Here is an 18,061-nt window from a genome sequence, read left to right as displayed (position 1 = left end):
CTGCCAGAAGCCTGTGTTTATGCTCCCCTTCCAAGTAGATGGAGACTGAACTGGTTCACTGCCATCACCCAGACTCACCCTAGTCTTTATAAAAGCTAAATACAACTCTTCCCTATTCCCTCAATTGAGGGGTTTTATAAGGGAGACAATCACTATCGCTCCTCCCTAACTTTGGGAGACTGGTTAAATGAACCAGCTCAACAGACCATGAACTCAGAATTACAGTGTCACTTAATAGAACCAACGAGAAAAAGGAAAATATAACAGTCCAGGATTAGACTGGCAGGATTCAAGGAACAAAAATCAGCAGTTAAAACTAAAATGTCTCCTTCCTCTTTGTCCAGACAGATCAATCCAGACACCTGGCATGTACCAAGGAGATCCCTCAGACTGGGTAGGATACTGCTAGCCTCACTTTCATTATGTCAGAGCCAGACACATCATCTCTGGCTTGAACAACCAAACAATAATGCTTTGTAACGGAAAGCAAGAACACCAAGTAGCTGTCTTGCAGATTTTCAGACACACCAATGTTCTGCACACAATGAAGCCTGTGCTCTAGTTCAATAGGGCCAAAGACCTCTGAGAAGTGATAAACCCTTAGCAATATACACCAAATGCTTTCTTAACCCAACAATCTATTGAAGCTTTAAAGGCTACCTTACCCTTTCTGTTGGCAACTGAAAAGGAGGGAAGTTCTGAAAGCCAAATTTAGGCTCTTAGATAAAAGTTGAAATCCAGAACCTCCAGGCTAGCATTCTCAAAAATGCTTCCTATTCCATGCACAAGACCCCAGAAGCAGGCAGAGCTCTGGAATCTCAGTGCATGATGAGAAAATGGTGCAGGGAAGAGGGCTTTAAGTTTGTTAGGAAGGGTGGGGCTTTTCAGAAAGGATGGACTCCACATTAAACTAATTTGGAACCAGGCTGCTGGCACTAAGCTTTAAAAAAGGAGATGGAGCAGCTTATAAACTAGATCATCGGGGAAAGCAAACAGTCACTCAGAAGCACATGGTTCGGAATTATGTATCAATGAAGGATACTAACTGCAGTGGTTGTAATCTGATGTGCTTTAACAGAGCCCCTTAGCTTAGTAGAATACAACAAGTAGCAAAATTGAATGCATTGAATTATCCAGTTTGCTAAAGTTCTCTTTGCCACTCATATACCCATCGCATATGGGTTTAATGACACAAACAGTTGGGATGCCCACTTGTTTGTTTGGGTTCTTTTCTTGTAGTAAGCTAAGGCTCTCAGAGTCCAAGGTGTGTAGTAATCTCTCTCTGTCATTATGTGGCCTTGGAAAGAATGTAGGCAGCATGATTGTCTGGTTCAGCTGAAAAGCAGATACAATTTTTTAGCAAAAAGGATGGATGCATACGCAAAATAACTATCATGATGAAACTGCAAGTATGGAGGATAGTGCACAAGTGCCTGAAGCTCACTAACCTGTCTCGCTGAAGGCACTGCAACCAGAAACACCACTTTTCAAGTTAGATACGTCAGAAGCAATTTTTCTAGGGTCTTGAAGAGTGGGAGCATCAGCTTTTCCAGCCCCATGTTTATATCCCAAGTGATTGGAGGCTTGATGACTGGTGGTCGAATCTGTAGAAGTCCTTTCATGAATCGAGATACCAATGCATGGGTGGAAAAGGAGCATTCATCCCCTCGGAAAGTGATGCGCCACTATCGCACCTAAATGTACTTGGATAGAAGATGATGCTAATCCTGTTGGAATATCTGCATACATTATTCACAACAGCAATTCAGAGTACAAGAGAACGGGTCAATGATCTTTGCCTCACACCAGCAAAGGTATCACTGCTATATTAATGCATAAGTTTTCCTTGTCGACGGCTTCCTAGCCGAGACAAGAATGTCCTGAATCCCCTGCAGTAGTTGGAGGCGGTTTAGTACCCTCCTCTCAATCTCCATGCCATCAGATGTAGGAAGGATGACAGGATGCAGAAGAGTTCCCCCCCTCTTGTGGCAGTAGCTCTGCACTGTTCCCTAAGAAAATTGGTGGATGAATTAAAAGTTGAACTAGATAGATGTACCATGGCTGCCTCAGCCAAGCTGGAACAATGAAAATGAAAACTGCTTCAACCTTGATGCATTTCTGAATTATTTGGGCAATCAGCGGTATCTGACAGTACATGTAGAATAGGTCCCCCACCCAGGGAATGAGGTACGCATCTGCGAGAATCTCTTTGGGTTTTGGTAGATGGATCAAAACCTGCCCTCTTTTCCTGTTGTGTTTTGTTGCAAGAAGGTCCATGCATGGCGTGCCTCATGTTGCAAAGAGACTGTCCGCCACCCCTTGATGTAGCCCCCTTGAGCCTGTCTGCTTCCACGTTTGCTACCCCCGGCATGTAAGTCACTTGTAAGATTATTGACTACGCCTCTGTCAATTCTAGAATCTGTATGTCCTCTCTGCACAACCTTCGGGAACCGAACCCTCCTTCCTTGTTTATGTAATCCATGGCCACATTTGTTGTTCATGTGTATCACTACTGAATGCTCTCTCACATGTCCTTGTATCGGAAGGCCTGCTTGCTGGTAGCAGAAAGTAATACAGCCCGCCAGCCAGGTGGACAGGGTCTGCTTGCCCACCGGAACTTCCAGCTTGGTCTTATCAAAAGAGACAAAAAGTTGGGTGGACTTCCTATGGGCTGTAGTGCAGTCCAAATAAAAGGCGAGCGCACGCTTACAGTCCAAGGAATGCAGTGCCGCTCACCTGGGTGTGAGTGAGGTTTTGGAAAAAAGTAGGAAGTATTATGGATTGATTTAAGTGGAAATCAGAAATTACCTTTGGCAAAAATTTAGGGTGAGTGCAGAGTACCACACGATCATGGAGAAATTTGGTATAAGGTGGATATGTTACCAGTGCCTGTAGCTCAGACTCTGCAAGCCGATGTTATAGCCACTAGGAAGATCATTTTCCAAGTGATATGTCTGAGCTCGCAGGAGTGTAGTGGCTCGAACGGAGGTCACATGAGCCTTGCTAGCACAACATTGAGGTCCCATGCTGCAATTGGGGGACGTAGTGGAGGCTTCAGCTGGAGTAAGCCTCTCATAAAGTGCCCTACAAGGGGATTGCGCCAAAATTGGGGCATCTCCTATACTTTTATGGTAAACGACTATGGCACTTATATGTACTCGGATGGAGGAATTTTGTAGACCTGTCTCTGAGAGGTGCCATAGGTAAGAAATTGCCATACTGGGTCAGACCACGGGTCCATTAAGTCCAGCATCCTGTTTCCAACAGTGGCCAATCCAGGCCATAAGAACCTGGTAAGTACCCAAAAAACTAAGTCTAGGTAGTCCAGGAATCTTGTTGTGGGGCAGGAAAAGGGATCTATTTCTTTTGACATGCACCACAAGGAGAATCTTTTTCACTTTGAACAATAAGATTTTCTAGTAGAAAAGGCTTCCATGAAGCTACGAGGACCTGGGACACATAGTTAGAAAGGTTAAGGGATTGTAGAATCAACCTTTCAACATCCATGCCTCAGAGACAGAGTAGAGATTCGGTTGACGCAACAGCCCGTTCTGTGTTATTAGAGTTGGATCTGTGCCCAGGCGAATTGGCTGCTGGACTGAGAAGTCGCGTAGGATGGGAAACCAGACCTGTCGTGGCCAGTATGGGGCTATGAGGAACATTGTGCCCCAGTCTTGTCATAACTTCACGAGAGGCTTGCTGATGAGTGGAATAGGAGAGTATGCGTATAAAAGACCCATGTTCCTCGAGTAGGCGAAGGCATCCATCGGTGGTGACTTGCGGCTGCGGTGTAGAGAGTAGAATTGATCTACTGTGCGGTTGTGAATTGATGCAAAGAGGTCTATGTGCGGGCGACCCTACTGGTGGAAAATTCTGTTCGCTACAGTGGGATCTAGGGCCCAATCGAGGGGATGAAAGGTCCGGCTGAGATGGTCTGCCATCACATTGTCTATGCCTGCCAGGTAAGTTGCTCTCAGCAGCATGGAATGGGAGAGAGCCCAGGCCCAGATCTGCGCCGCCTCCTGGCACAGCAGGTAAGAGCCTGTGCCCCATTGCTTGTTGAGATATCACATCGCTGCCTGGTTGTCTGTTTGAATTAGGATTACCTTATTGGATAGGCAATCCTGAAATGCGAATAGGACATACTGTATCGCATGGAGCTCCAGAAAATGTTATCTGGTGGTTTGCTTCCGCCCTGGTCCAGGTTCCCTGTCGAGCAGACTGATTCACCCGGCAATGCTGCTGAGCTCAAAAAAATAAAAGGGATAGCCTCTCCCCCCCGCCCCCCTCAACTTAATAAAAATCAGAAAGAAAAAACAAGAATTCCCCAACGGGGATACTTCCCTGAGCCAGCGGTCATCTGGAGGGAGGTTTTGGGACTGCTGAGGAGGCCAGTCCTCTGGCTATTGGGGGTCCCGGGATGCTTAGGCTATCACTGCCAGGGGTATCCAACCCCCCATTCGCCCAGCTCCACCCAAGGGATGGCCCAAAGACGGAACCTGGCACGTCGGGGAGCAAATGCAACTCCAAATAACTCAGCCAAGAGCTGCAGGTATGCAACACCACCATCTGCTGGAGACAGAGAAATACAGAGGAGCTGCAGGTAGCACACTTGGTATATAGCAGTGCCTCAAAGTTTTGTTCTCTGCCTCCATCTGCTGGTGGGAATGCATATCCCACTGGTCTGGACTGATCTGGGTATGATCAGGAATTGCATATCGTCAGCATATATTTAAAATTTACCTTAAAACCTTTGGAGACCGAGCAGTGTTTCCCAGGTTGGAGGCACAAAAATACTTATTCCAGCCTTTTCGAATGCAGGTAAGTTTTATTCAAGTTCACAGTACTTCAAGAATATAATAACTGCTTATATTGCAGTATATTTCCCCACTCCCTGGGGTCTGGGTCAGCATGGATTAACAGGAGCTACCTCTCATGGAGACAGGGGTGGGGAAGAGGGCCCTCCCAAACACAGCGGGTTTATTCTCTTATTCTGTCCCAGCTGGTTCTGCCCTTAGGACGCTCCCCTGTCCCAGCAAGGTCCCACCCACAGAGGTCTCACTCTCTGTGGGGTTTTAAGGTGGATCAGACATCTAGCTTGGTCCTGCCCATACAATGGGATCACTTAGTTATAATCCTCAAATGTTTCCTGTCTTTTAACCAATTTGCAATCCTCAGAAGGGCATTACCTCCTATCCCTTGACTTTTTAATTTTCTTAGAAGCCTCTGAGGGACTTTGTCAGATGCCTTCTGAAAATCCAAATATAGTATACCGGTATATCTACTGGTTCACCTTTATCCACATGTTTATTAACCCTTCAAAAAAAAAAGTAGCTTTGTGAGGCAAGACTTCCCTTGGGTAAATCCATGCTGGCTGTGATCCATTATACCATGTCTATCTATCAGGTCTATCCAGTAAATTATGGCCGCGTTTACCCCGCTCCTAACCTGCATTTTACTCACTTTCCGGCCGCGTTAGCCCTTCCTGCGATCCCGAATCCCCTTTAACCTACTCCTACCGCGTCCTAAAATCCCCGGGCAACCCCTTCCGCATGCGGCATGTATATTGCATGCAAACGAGCGAATTAGCTATTCCCTAGCATCCCGTAACCCGCGCCCCGACTATCGCTATTTTTCCCTGCCGTTTTGTCGCGCGTTTAACCTGCTAACTTACCACCTACCCTTACCCCTGCAGTAGAGGCAGGGGTAAGGGTAGGCGGCAAGCTTTCCCCCAGCCCCCGCTCACCTGCCCCAGCCGCGATTATGGGTGCCGGTCTCCGGGGCAGCCCCAGTCCTCTCCCCTCCTCCCGAAGCAAAAAAAAAAAAAAAAGCGAAAAAAACGTTGCAGCCCCCTCCGATGTCTGGAGGGGGCTGCAAAAAGTAAGTCGCTTCGCCGCTTCGTACTGCCAGCCCCTTCTTCCCTCCTCCCAGAGCAAGGCTGCTTTTCGCGCCCTGCTTCGGGAGGAGGGAAGAAGAGACACTGACAGTGTGAAGCAGCGAAGCAACTTACTTTTTGCAGCCCCTCCGGACATAGGACCTCTCCTGCCTCCCGCTGCGCGACTTACTTTTTTTTTTCAGCCCTCCGGCCATCAGCAGGAACAGATCGTGGCTCCCCTGCCTCCCGGCGAAGATGGACGCCTGCATGGGGGAAAGCGGCCCCTGTGCATGCAATTGGCTGCTCAAGACGTGACGTCACATGCCGTAACGCCAAACGTCGTGACGTCACGGAGGGGCTGCAAAAAGTAAGTTGCTTCGCCGCTTCACACTGTCAGTGTCTCTTCTTCCCTCCTCCCGAAGCAGGGCGTGAAAAGCAGCCTTGCTCCGGGAGGAGGGAAGAAGAGACACTGACAGTGTGAAGCAGCGAAGCGACTTACTTTTTGCAGGCGTCCATCTTCGCGAGCAGCTGGAGGCAGGAGAGGTCGTCCGATGTCCGGAGGGGGCTGCAAAAAGTAAGTCGCTTCGCTGCTTCGAACTGCCAGTCCCTTCTCTCCTCCTCCCGGAGCAAGGCTGCTTTTCGTGCCCTGCTTCGGGAGGAGGGGAGGGGGGACTGGCAGTCCCGACTTCCTGGTATCTGTCATTTCAAATGACATTTGAAATGACAGATACCAGCGTGGCGTGAAGCGTTAGGCCCGCGCACCCAGGATACTGTATAGGCACTCTATCCAGTAAAATGGGTTGCGCGGGCCTAACACTTCACGGACCCTTCTTAGACGCGGTTTACATTTGCATGAAATTATAGTTCAGGATCGAGCGGTAGGTGAGTTGCACTGTGCGTGCGGCAACCGCGGGTGCGCTGGGCACTAACGCAGCTCTTCTTACCGCTCGGTACTGGATAGACCTGTATGTGATTTTGATCTTTAGAATAGTTTCCACAGTTTTTCCTGGCACTGAAGTCAGGCTCACCAGTCTATAGTTTCCTGAATCACCCCTGGAGCATTTTTTAAATATTGGGGTTACATTGGCCACACTCCAGTCCTCAGGTACAATGGACAATTTTAATGATATGTTACAAGTTACTAGTAATGTCTGAAATTTCAATAAGTTCTTTCAGAACCCTGGGGTGTAGAACATCTGGTCTAGGTGAAAAAATTGTTTCACTAAATTACTTTCAGTCTCTGCCCATGAAAAGGAACCACCTGGGTCGTGATTATGACATTCTTTCTTTTGCATATGAGTTTTTCAGTGAAACCAATTTACTTTTGAGGGAGAACACAGGACAATAAAGCTGAGCAGGGAAAGAGTATGGTTGCATGCTGCTGCCATTTTCTGTTTTTGTTTTGTCTGCTTGCCTGCTTTAGTACTTTTAATGAAGTATCAGCTCTAATACCATATGCTCCTACTGCATCTCTTCACAGCATTTCTATAAATATTATGGACACAGGTAGCTGAAGGAGGCCTCTACAAACTTAATCAGATAGTAAAAATCTATAATTACCTGGTCTGGAGACGGTGCTGTTTGTAATCCTTCTTAAGACTTGCAGATTTATTCAAGGCATCAGGGTTTTCCTGAGAGTTTCTCCAAGGTTTTAATTTTCCTACAATGTAAAATAAAAGGTCCAAGCTTAATTTATTTCTTAGTTTATAGATATTTTACACTAATTTCTCATCTTGAACATTTGACAGAATGTGGAGGCTTTAAAAAAAAAAGTGAAAGGTTTAAGTTTCCTGTGCCATGTTTATTTACAACTTGTGAAACTAGAGTACATAGAGTAGCGATTTCCTGGTTCATTTTGGGGGGGCTGTGGAAATGAAACAGATGCCTATCTAGCTGTTGTCTGTGAAACATTCCTTGATGCAGTGTCAAACCTCTAAGCAAGCTCTGCACTAGTTAAGTATTTTTTATGCGCAATATATATATACATATAATAAAGATGAAGTTTTAACTTTGTAACATTGCCCTTGTGGTTAGGACAGTCAAATATAAATATATACATAGTAAATATAAGAACCCAGGCAATGTGAATGTGTATATAGTGCTCACTAGATAGGTAAACAAACAAACAAACCCAAGGGAGAAAAGTACTAATGTATAGATTCATTGTGAAATGTTACAAAACTAACACTACATCTTTATTAATAGCTTTCATCATAGAACATCCCTTTGTTGGGGATAATACCTTCACACCATGGACATTTGATTATAATAAATGGGAAGATTGGAGTTTGGTTTAATTTCCATCAAGCCTGCACACCTCTAAGCACTGTGCTTAATTATTTTTTGTATCAAGCTTGTGACACTGAACTCTTTTGTATGCCAAATGTATCTGGATTCTTTGTATTAAGTTCATGACATTTTTGTATTTCATGTTGAACTAAGTTAAGATTCCAATCAGTTAAGCTAGGGAATTTTTAATATTGCATATTATCCCATGTATACTTGATATTGTACTCATATAACAGCTCATTTATTTTATGTACTATGATGAAAGCTATTAATAAAGATGAAGTTTTAATTTTGTAACATTGCCCTTGTGGTTAGGACAGTCAAATATAAATATAGTTTCAGGAACCCCAATAATTTGTGAATCCAAACAGTGAACAATTGCCCAACAAACTGGCCTCCCATTTATGACTGTCCCAATCATTTTTGCATAAGGCTAGCATCAATCATTTTGTTCATTGTTGTATAAATCAATGTTTATGACATTTATGAGATGCCTGTCCAATCAAAGTATCTAGGTGACTTCCAAAATGTTAATTAAAACATAAACCAGTTAAAATACATTAATCATAAAATGAAGGCACATAAAACTAAATCAATCCTTCACTCAGAAAACAAAAATTACAACCAGCAAAGCAGTCAAAAGCACACCACTCAGAAATCAAGCTTAGCCTACATATTCTATAAAAATTACCATTTATTTTTTTTTTAAAGACAATAGTATAAAGCCTGGCATTATAGCTTTTCCTAAAAAATAAATAGTTTGAGAGCATGTGATGCGGACAGCCTACAGAATCACGTTCACTGGAGCTCCAGGTGCCACCCCCTCCGATTAAGTCTCTGTTCTATTGTTAAAATTTTAATGAATTTTGTAAAGTCCTGAACATTTAAGAAGTGTGTGATTCTTTTTTTGCTACATCGGGGATCTGGAGAGGACTTCAAAGCCTCTCAGAAAGAAGGAAAAAGGAACACTGCCTGATTCTGAGATGGAAGGTAAGCGAGAATCACTGGGTATAAGTAATATGGAGCAACAGACCGTTCTCAAATTGACGCAGGCAGTGACAGCAGCCCTCAAACATAAGTTTGATGCCATCACCACAAACTTTTCTGAACTAAAAGAATCAATGGCAGATATTGGGAGATGCATGGATATGGCAGAAAGAATATCAGTGGTAGAAGAGGATAACGTGGCTCTGACATCTCGTATATGCATATTGGAAAAATCTTTGGTGGCAAGTGAGGGAAAGGTAGAAGATGTGGAAAACCACTCGCACTGTAATAATTTAAGATTTCTGGGGATACCTGAAAGTGTGCCTGATGAGGATTTTTTCAAAACTTGGCTACTGAGAGATTTGAAGCTGCCAAATCTAGAAGGCAAGCTCATCATAGAACAGCACACAGAATCGGGCTTAGGCAAGGCTCCAGCACAAAACCGCTCATTGTTATTACCAAATTCCTAAACTCTTCGCAAAAATCAATGATATTCGCTACCTATAAGAAACACAAAGATCTTAAATATAAAGAGCATAAAATTCTGATATTTCAAGATTTCTTGGCTGGAATCTCCAATATTTGCTGTGATCTGATAAATCGCAGTATCAGAATTGTCATGCCATTTCCTGAAAAGTTAGAAGCATAGAAGGATGGAAAAGCTTTTATGTTTGACATCCCCAATCAGGCGAGAGATCCACTGAAGACACAAGTAAGCTTTATGAACCATGGTTCTCTGAGGCACGAACCATAGCACAGCATAGAAATGTGCGGTATAACAACAAATTGCATAACAAATGGCAGAGAAGAATATGACACAGTTTCATATAATTTCTCAGTGTTTTTCTCATTTACGGCAATTATATTATCATTAGGAAAGTTATAACTCAGCCGAGTTACCATCGCTCCAAAGTTTATGTGGCCACCAATTAGATATGATAATCTGGTATTGAGCTAAAGGTTGCTTTATTTTTTATGGTGCACTTTCACAGATTTCAGTGCCATGTCTGATCATATCTCCACAAACTTGAAAGCTTGGTGGTCTTTAGACCCTCAGTTTATTGACAATATTTGGAAGATGCTTAATGCTTTGTTTTCCTTCTTTTCTGCCACAAGTTATTTGCAGATAATGAACCGTAAGTTGGTAGTAAATTCTACTTCTTGGTATGAGTCGTTGTGATGTCAATAATTTGATATGATATTTCCTAACATAATTAGTTTCAATTTTAATTTGTGTTTTACATTACAATTTAATAGATATGCTTCGCCCCATAATATCTTTTAATACAAGTCATAACAGGGTGGTGGCACCCAATTGATTTAGTCACGTATCTCCTACCCCAATTCTTGGGCTGATGATGGGAAGGTTGATCTGTGGGAGCACAAAAAGAGCTGAGAAGGGGGATGAAGGGGGACTGGGAGGGGGACGTTGGGTAGTGAAAGGGGGGGAACGACTTGGTTTTTCTTATTATTCAAAGAAGCAGTTCTGCTTTTCGGCTGGTATAAAAGAAGTGTTTACTTAAATATAAGTAAGTATGGAACAAGGTCTGGAGGAAAGAAGGTTGGGGGTCCGTGCTGGGACGCCTCTAACCAAAGATTATGGCTTAATTTTCAAATACAGAATGTTCTCTCTTTTTTTTAATTGCTGTTATTCAATTACATGTACAAGCATGTTTAACAAACAATACATTAAAACAGCATTTTTCAGTTTACATATTTCCTCTCTTCCCCCCTCCCATTCATGCTATATAACTATTGGTCAATACTAGTACATTGGTGTAAGATACATAATAAAACTGTGGTATAATACCAGGTACTACCATCACAATAAAGATGGCTAGGTTAATGAGTAGAAGTTGAAAATGTCAAATGTCTCCAAGAGATATATGGATTACAAATATGAGAAAATTTAGTTAAATGATGATATTTAAGTGCAGTCAAGCGATAAAGAGAACACATTCTATCGAGACGATTTAGTAGTTCAGAGGGTGTCGGTGGTAAGGTTCTCTTCCAGGTGACTGCGATTTCCATTTTGGTGGCTGTGCAAACCTGCTGTATGAGGGCTTGAGCATGAGGGGTTAGCGTATCGTCAAAAATGAAGAGAAGTTTCTGGTCCTTGGTAAGATGGATTGAAAGATCAAGAATCTCCGTCAGTATCCTGGAGACATAGCTCCACAGGGGTTGGATGAAGGAGCAGTCCCACCATAAATGTAAATATGCTCCCAATTGGTGACAATTACACCAACAATACGGTGTGTTGGAGGAACGGAAGTGGTGTAGACGGACCGGAGTAAGGTGCCAATAGTATAGAACTTTGTAATTAGCTTCCACAATCTGAGCCGAGATGGATCTTTGTGAAAGGCATGTGAAGAGTCTCCCATTCTTCCTCAGAGTATGACTGTCCCAGATCACGTCCCCATGCTACGATATGTGTGGGTTTAGATGGTGGGCGGGACATCAATGTAGAGATTACTTACCTGATAATCTCGTTTTCCTTAATGTATGCAGATGGACTCAAAACAAGTGGGTATAGTGTGCTCGTGCTAGCAGTTGGAGACTGATCTGACGTCAGCACGGGTACATATACTCCCGCAGGAAGTGCAGCAATTCAGTAATCTTACTTGCAAAAGCTTTATGGATAAATGTGTAACTGACCGATCGATTAATGAACAGGATTACCCTGACCGATTGATAGTAGCTGGAGACCGCCAGTGTTCTCAACTGGAAGGTGTCGACACCCGGCAGGGTGGATGCCCTAAGAAAAACATGGCTTACCGTGAGTCGGTGAATCCCCATGTATGCAGGCAGCCGGGCGGGATGCTGAGTCCATCTGCATACACTAAGGAAAACGAGATTATCAGGTAAATAATCTCTACATTTCCTAGCGTGTAGCAGATGGACTCAAAACAAGTGGGATGTACAAAAGCTACTCCCGGACTGGGCGGGAAGCTGCCCGAGGTCCGTTCAGGATTGCCCTCGCAAATGCTGTGTCCTCCCTGGCCTGGACGTCCAGACGGTAGAATCTGGAGAAGGTATGGAGGGAGGACCACGTCGCCGCTTTACATATCTCTGCAGGCGACAGCATCCTAATTTCTGCCCAAGAGGCCGCTTGCACTCTGGTAGAGTGAGCCTTGACCCGTAGAGGCAGAGGTTTTCCCGCTTCTACATAGGCTGCCTTGATAACTTCTTTGATCCAGCGGGCGATGGTTGCCAGTGAGGCTGCTTCCCCTTGCTTCTTCCCGCTGTGAAGGACGAAAAGGTGGTCCGTCTTTCGTACTGCTTCTGACATTTCCAGGTATCTGGACAGTAGCCTGCCGATGTCAAGATGGCGTAGTATTCGACCTTCTTCAGACTTCTTCAAACCTTCCGTGGTAGCAGGCGCCAAATCTTGAAAGATCTGCAACTCGTGCCCTTCCAAACTGAACAGACTGACCCTGCGAGCACAGCGCATTATATCTTCTTTTATTAGAAAACTGTGCATACAAGCGATGATATATTTAGGAGTATTGTGGGGAGTAGTTCCCAATGCTCAATGAGGTGGGCTGGGGGATGGGAAGGGAGAGGGAGGATAGGGGGGCAGGAGTGGAAATGCAGAGGTAATGGGGGGGGGGGGGGGGGAGTTGGAGGGATGCGGACGGGGAATCTAGTAATAGGAGTGATTGGATGATAGGGGATAGGAGAGAGTCTGTGGATATGTCATTGATGATGGAGGTGAAAGGGGAGAGGATTCCTCACCAAGGAGTGGAGGGGAGAGAGGATGAGATTCATGGGTGAGTTTACATGTATTTCACTGAATGTTAAAGGCCTGAATTCTCCTTATAAACGTCAAATGTTATTTAAAGAACTGCAAAGATTAAAGGCCTCCATAGGCTTTATACAGGAGAAGCACCTTAGGGGCAGATATGAACGTTTATTGCATTCCAAAATATTCCCCTTTCAGTACTTTGCTCCAGCCCCTAAGCATAAAAAATACAGGGGTGTAGGGATTCTGTTTGAGCAACATCTGTTGGTGCAAATATAGGCCCAATATCGGGACCAGGAGGGTAGATTTTTTATCCTGCGGGTTCTATTAAATAATTCACCCCTAGTGTTAGTGTCTTCTGTCCTCCCTCCCTCCAGACAGAGATGATGCTTGAGGTGAACAAATGGTTGGAGGGATACATAGGGGATCCTGTAGTCATTGCGGGAGATTTCAATGTTTCATTAGACCCAGGAAAAGACACCTCTAGTCAGACTTTAACAGGCCAAGGGAAACCCAGGAAAATATTAAAGCAGCTGCTGAAAGATAGTCACCTAGTACATATTTGGCGGTTATGTTACGACTACAGCCAGAACTACACCTATTTTTTACATTCACATAACTCATACACCCGCATAGATTGGTTTTTACTTTCTAAAGATCTGGTGGCCAGAACGGGATCAGTAGATATTGAATGCATTACCTGGTCTGATCATGCCCCTTATCCTTTGGACATTAGTAGGCCACGGCGGGGAGGAAGGGCATAAATTTTGGAGATTAAAAGACTACTTGCTAACCTTGCCTACCTATCAGGACAGGGTGGGAAGGTCCTGGAAGACTATTTTGAGTTGAATGATAGGCAGGAGGTGGGTCCAACATCGGTGTGGGAAGTTATGAAGGTGGTTACTAGGGGGTATTTAATAAGTATGGGCACATACCATAAAAAACAAATCGATAAACGTAGGGAGACACTACTGCTGGAACTCGCTCAGTTAGAAAGCAAACAAACAAAACCCGGGTTTCCTGTATGTACCAGGATCAGTCCAGAGCGCTGGGTTGTGTCTCCCTTCCAGCAGATGGAGTCAGAGAAAAAACTGAAAAGGCACCCCCTCTTAACCTGGTGTGCCACCTGCGATCCTTCAGTATTTTCTCTGACTCTCAGCAGTGGAGTTCAAAAGACCCTGCGGTCCTGATTCTTGTTTTAAATTTCCTTAACTTTCTTACCTTTTTTCCCAGAGTCTGAAGGCTCTGGTCTCTTTTGTTCACAACCTTTGGCTACATCAAGATTATTGACAAAAAAAAAAAAAAAAAGTACTATTTTTATTTTCTCAGGGTTTCTCACGGCAGCAGCGGTAGAGGAAAGGCTGGGGCTGGTAGCTCGGTAAGCCTTGTTCACTGAAGTAAGCAGTCTCTGGAGGGGGATTAACCGGTGGGCCGGTCCCCCCCTGAGCGCCCCTGCGACAGTAAAAATGTGTCATGTTGACATTTTGCTGTGATGCATTAAGATGAAGTGGGGCATTCCCCAACTGATCTGAATGAGACTAACTGCTTCCACTGATAGCTCCCACTCTATGGGGTCTAGCCACCTTTGACTGAAAAAAAATCCATCTGTTATCTACCTCAGCAATGTGAGACGCCGCCAGAAGTAACAGATATTCTAGCCAACAAACCAACTCCCGAGTCTACTGAGCCACCACCCAACTCTGTTCCTCCCTGCTTATTGATTTAAGGCACCTTTGTGGCAATGTCTAAAGGAACGCACTGGCTGACCAGGTAACCATAGCAGAAAGCTAGCAACGCAAAATGTATTGCCTGCGTCTCTAACAGATCGATAGACAACAATGCATCCGACTTCAACCATTGGCCTTGAGCCGACTGACCTTGACACCGTTCCCCAACAAATGAGGCTGGCATCGGTGGTTACTATCACCCAATTTGAGACTTCTAGCTCCAATTCTCATCTCAGATTGACCAGACCAAGCCACCATGAAAGACTAGACCTGGCATCCCCCAAGTGGAAAATGACATTTTTCTGATAACAGATTCTAACGGGAAAGAAGAGACTTCTGAAGATGTCGCATATGAGCCAACATCCAAGCAACCAGGTCCAGTGTTGACCCCATAAAACCCAGGACGGAGAAATGACTACTTACCTGATAATTTATTTTACTCTAATGAGAGCAGGCCAATCCCTACCAGTGGGTTATGCACCTCGTACAGAGCATCCGCCCCGTAGGCTATGGCCGATTCCAGGCGGTCCGCCTGGGCAGTCTCCTCGGGCGGTAGGTCCTGCGAGGTGAGGAGTTGCTGGACCCATCCTAACCTCGAAGACTGGCCCTTTGCGCTAGCGAGCTACACATGACGGCCCCACATCCCCAGAGCGGAGACCTCAAAGACCCTTTTTAGAAAAATTTCCAGCTTGCGGTCCTGGGTATCCCTCAGGGCCGTTGGGAAGCTGTTCCATTCCCCTTATTTTGGTTGCCCTTCTCTGTACCTTCTCCATCGCAATTATATCTTTTTTGAGATGCAGCGACCAGAACTGTACACAGTATTCAAGGTGTGGTCTCACCATGGAGCGATACAGAGGCATTATGACATTTTCCGTTTTATTCACCATTCCCTTTCTAATAATTCCCAACATTCTGTTTGCTTTTTTGACTGCCGCAGCACACTGAACCAATGATTTCAATGTGTTATCCACTATGACGCCTAGATCTCTTTCTTGGGTTGTAGCACCCAATATTTATTTATTTATTTATTTAATAACTTTTTTATACCGGCATTCGTAGGACACATCATGTCGGTTTACAAAAAACTGAGAAGGAAAGGAAATTACAATGAACAGGGGAGGGGGTAACTGGGTGAGTACACAAAAAAAAAAGAGAGGATATTTAACAAGCAGCGATACAACTATTTGCATTCGGTTAGGGTTATATATGCAAATGAACTAATATACAATGTTACATGGCATGTGCACTTGACACATTTCGCATGTGGAACTTGATTACAGTAGCGCGGGGCTTGTGCACTTGATACACAGTGACGGTTACAGAGGGGGGGGGTGTGGGGGGGGAAGGTTGCAGGGGAGGGGGGTGTGGGGGGGGGGAAGTTCTGGGGTGGTTGAAAAGTATCAGGTAAGGGTATAGGCTAGGTTGGGATTAAGGTGAATAATGGGTAAACATCGGCTAGGATTGGGTGGAATTAGGGTATGCTTGTTTAAAGAGCCAGGTCTTGATTCCTTTTTTGAAATGGCTCAGGGATGGTTCTAAGCGGAGTGTGACGGGTAGGGAATTCCAGAGGGTAGGGCCCGCAATGGAGAAGGCTCTATCCCTAGTGGCGGTGAGGTGTCCAATTTTAAGTGAGGGAGTTTGGAGAGTGCCAGCAAGGGAGTTTCTGGTGGGGCGGTTAGATTGACGGAATTGTGGCATGTCTTCAAGCCAGGGTGAATTGTTGTTGTGTAGTGTGTTGTGGAGGATGGTAAGTGTTTTATATTGGGAACGGAAGGTGATGGGGAGCCAATGGAGGTCTTGGAGTATGGGAGTGATGTGGTCAGTTTTTCTGGTGTTTGTTAAGATTCTTGCCATGGCATTTTGGAGAATTTGGAGTGGTTTAATGGTAGAGGCGGGGAGTCCTAAGAGGAGGGAGTTGCAATAGTCGAGTTTGGTAAGTATGGTGGTTTGCATAACTGTGCGGAAGTCATGGGCGTGGAGAAGGGGCTTAAGTTTTTTGAGGATTTGTAGTTTGTAGAAGCCTCCTTTTAGGAGTGATTTAATGTGGGATTTGAAGCAGAGTTGATTGTCTAGGCTTACTCCTAAATCTCTGACACAGGGCGGTAGTGTGTGATATTGTGAGGCGTCGAGGGTCATTTGGTGGATTGAGTTGAGGGGTTGGTTAGCTAGGATGAGGATTTCAGTTTTCGATGTGTTAAGTGCTAGATGGAGATTGGAGAGGAGAGAGTTAATGGATGTCAAGCATGTTTCCCAGTATTGAAGGGTTTCGCTGATGGATTTTTGAATTGGAATAAGTATTTGTACGTCGTCAGCGTACAGGAAGAATTTTAGTCCTAGTTTAGAGAGGAGGTGGCAGAGGGGGAGTAAGTATATATTGAAGAGGGTGGAGGATAGAGAGGAGCCTTGGGGTACCCCTTGTGTGAGGGGAATGTGTGTGGATTCAAAATCGTCGAGCTTGACTAAGTATTTGCGATGTTCTAGGTATGAGGAGAACCAGGATAAGGCTGCGTTTGAGATGCCTATCTCTGCTAATCGTGATATGGAACCTAACATTGTGTAATTATAGCATGGGTTATTTTTCCCTATATGCATTACCTTGCACTTATCCACATTAAATTTCATCTGCCATTTGGATGCCCAATTTTCCAGCCTCACAAGGTCTTCCTGCAATTTATCACAATCTGCTTGTGCTTTAACTACTCTGAACAATTTTGTGTCATCTGCAAATTTGATTATCTCACTCGTCGTATTTCTTTCCAGATCATTTATAAATATATTGAAAAGTAAGGGTCCCAATACAGATCCCTGAGGCACTCCACTGTCCACTCCCTTCCACTGAGAAAATTGTCCATTTAATCCTACTCTCTGTTTCCTGTCTTTTAGCCAGTTTGCAATCCACGAAAGGACATCGCCACCTATCCCATGACTTTTTACTTTTCCTAGAAGCCTCTCATGAGGAACTTTGTCAAACGCCTTCTGAAAATCCAAGTATACTATATCTACCGGTTCACCTTTATCCACATGTTTATTAACTCCTTCAAAAAATTGAAGCAGATTTGTGAGGCAAGACTTGCCTTGGGTAAAGCCATGCTGACTTTGTTCCATTAAACCATGTCTTTCTATATGTTCTATGATTTTGATGTTTAGAACACTTTCCACTATTTTTCCTGGCACTGAAGTGAGGCTAACCGGTCTGTAGTTTCCCGGATCACCCCTGGAGCCCTTTTTAAATATTGGGGTTACATTTGCTATCCTCCAGTCTTCAGGTACAATGGATGATTTTAATGATAAGTTACAAATTTTTACTAATAGGTCTGAAATTTCATTTTTTAGTTCCTTCAGAACTCTGGGGTGTATACCATCCGGTCCAGGTGATTTACTACTCTTCAGTTTGTCAATCAGGCCTACCACATCTTCTAGGTTCACCGTGATTTGATTCAG

At 44.4% G+C, this 18,061-nt stretch overlaps 1 protein-coding gene across 2 annotated transcripts in view; it reads right to left on the bottom strand.

Moving 5' to 3' along the window:
* NUSAP1 (nucleolar and spindle associated protein 1) overlaps positions 1-18,061 on the bottom strand; it is a 151,465-nt gene that overhangs the window by 7,211 nt on the left and 126,193 nt on the right. For both annotated transcript variants that reach the window (XM_029598610.1, XM_029598609.1), the window contains one exon: positions 7,436-7,535. In XM_029598610.1, coding sequence (XP_029454470.1) covers positions 7,436-7,535 — 100 coding nt within the window. The remainder of the gene's footprint in view (positions 1-7,435; positions 7,536-18,061) is intronic.

This window comes from Rhinatrema bivittatum, chromosome 4, assembly GCF_901001135.1.
Source record: "Rhinatrema bivittatum chromosome 4, aRhiBiv1.1, whole genome shotgun sequence".
NCBI lineage: Eukaryota > Metazoa > Chordata > Amphibia > Gymnophiona > Rhinatrematidae > Rhinatrema > Rhinatrema bivittatum.
The sequence above is the reverse complement of the archived record's forward strand: the minus strand, read 5'-3'. Positions and strand labels throughout refer to the sequence as shown.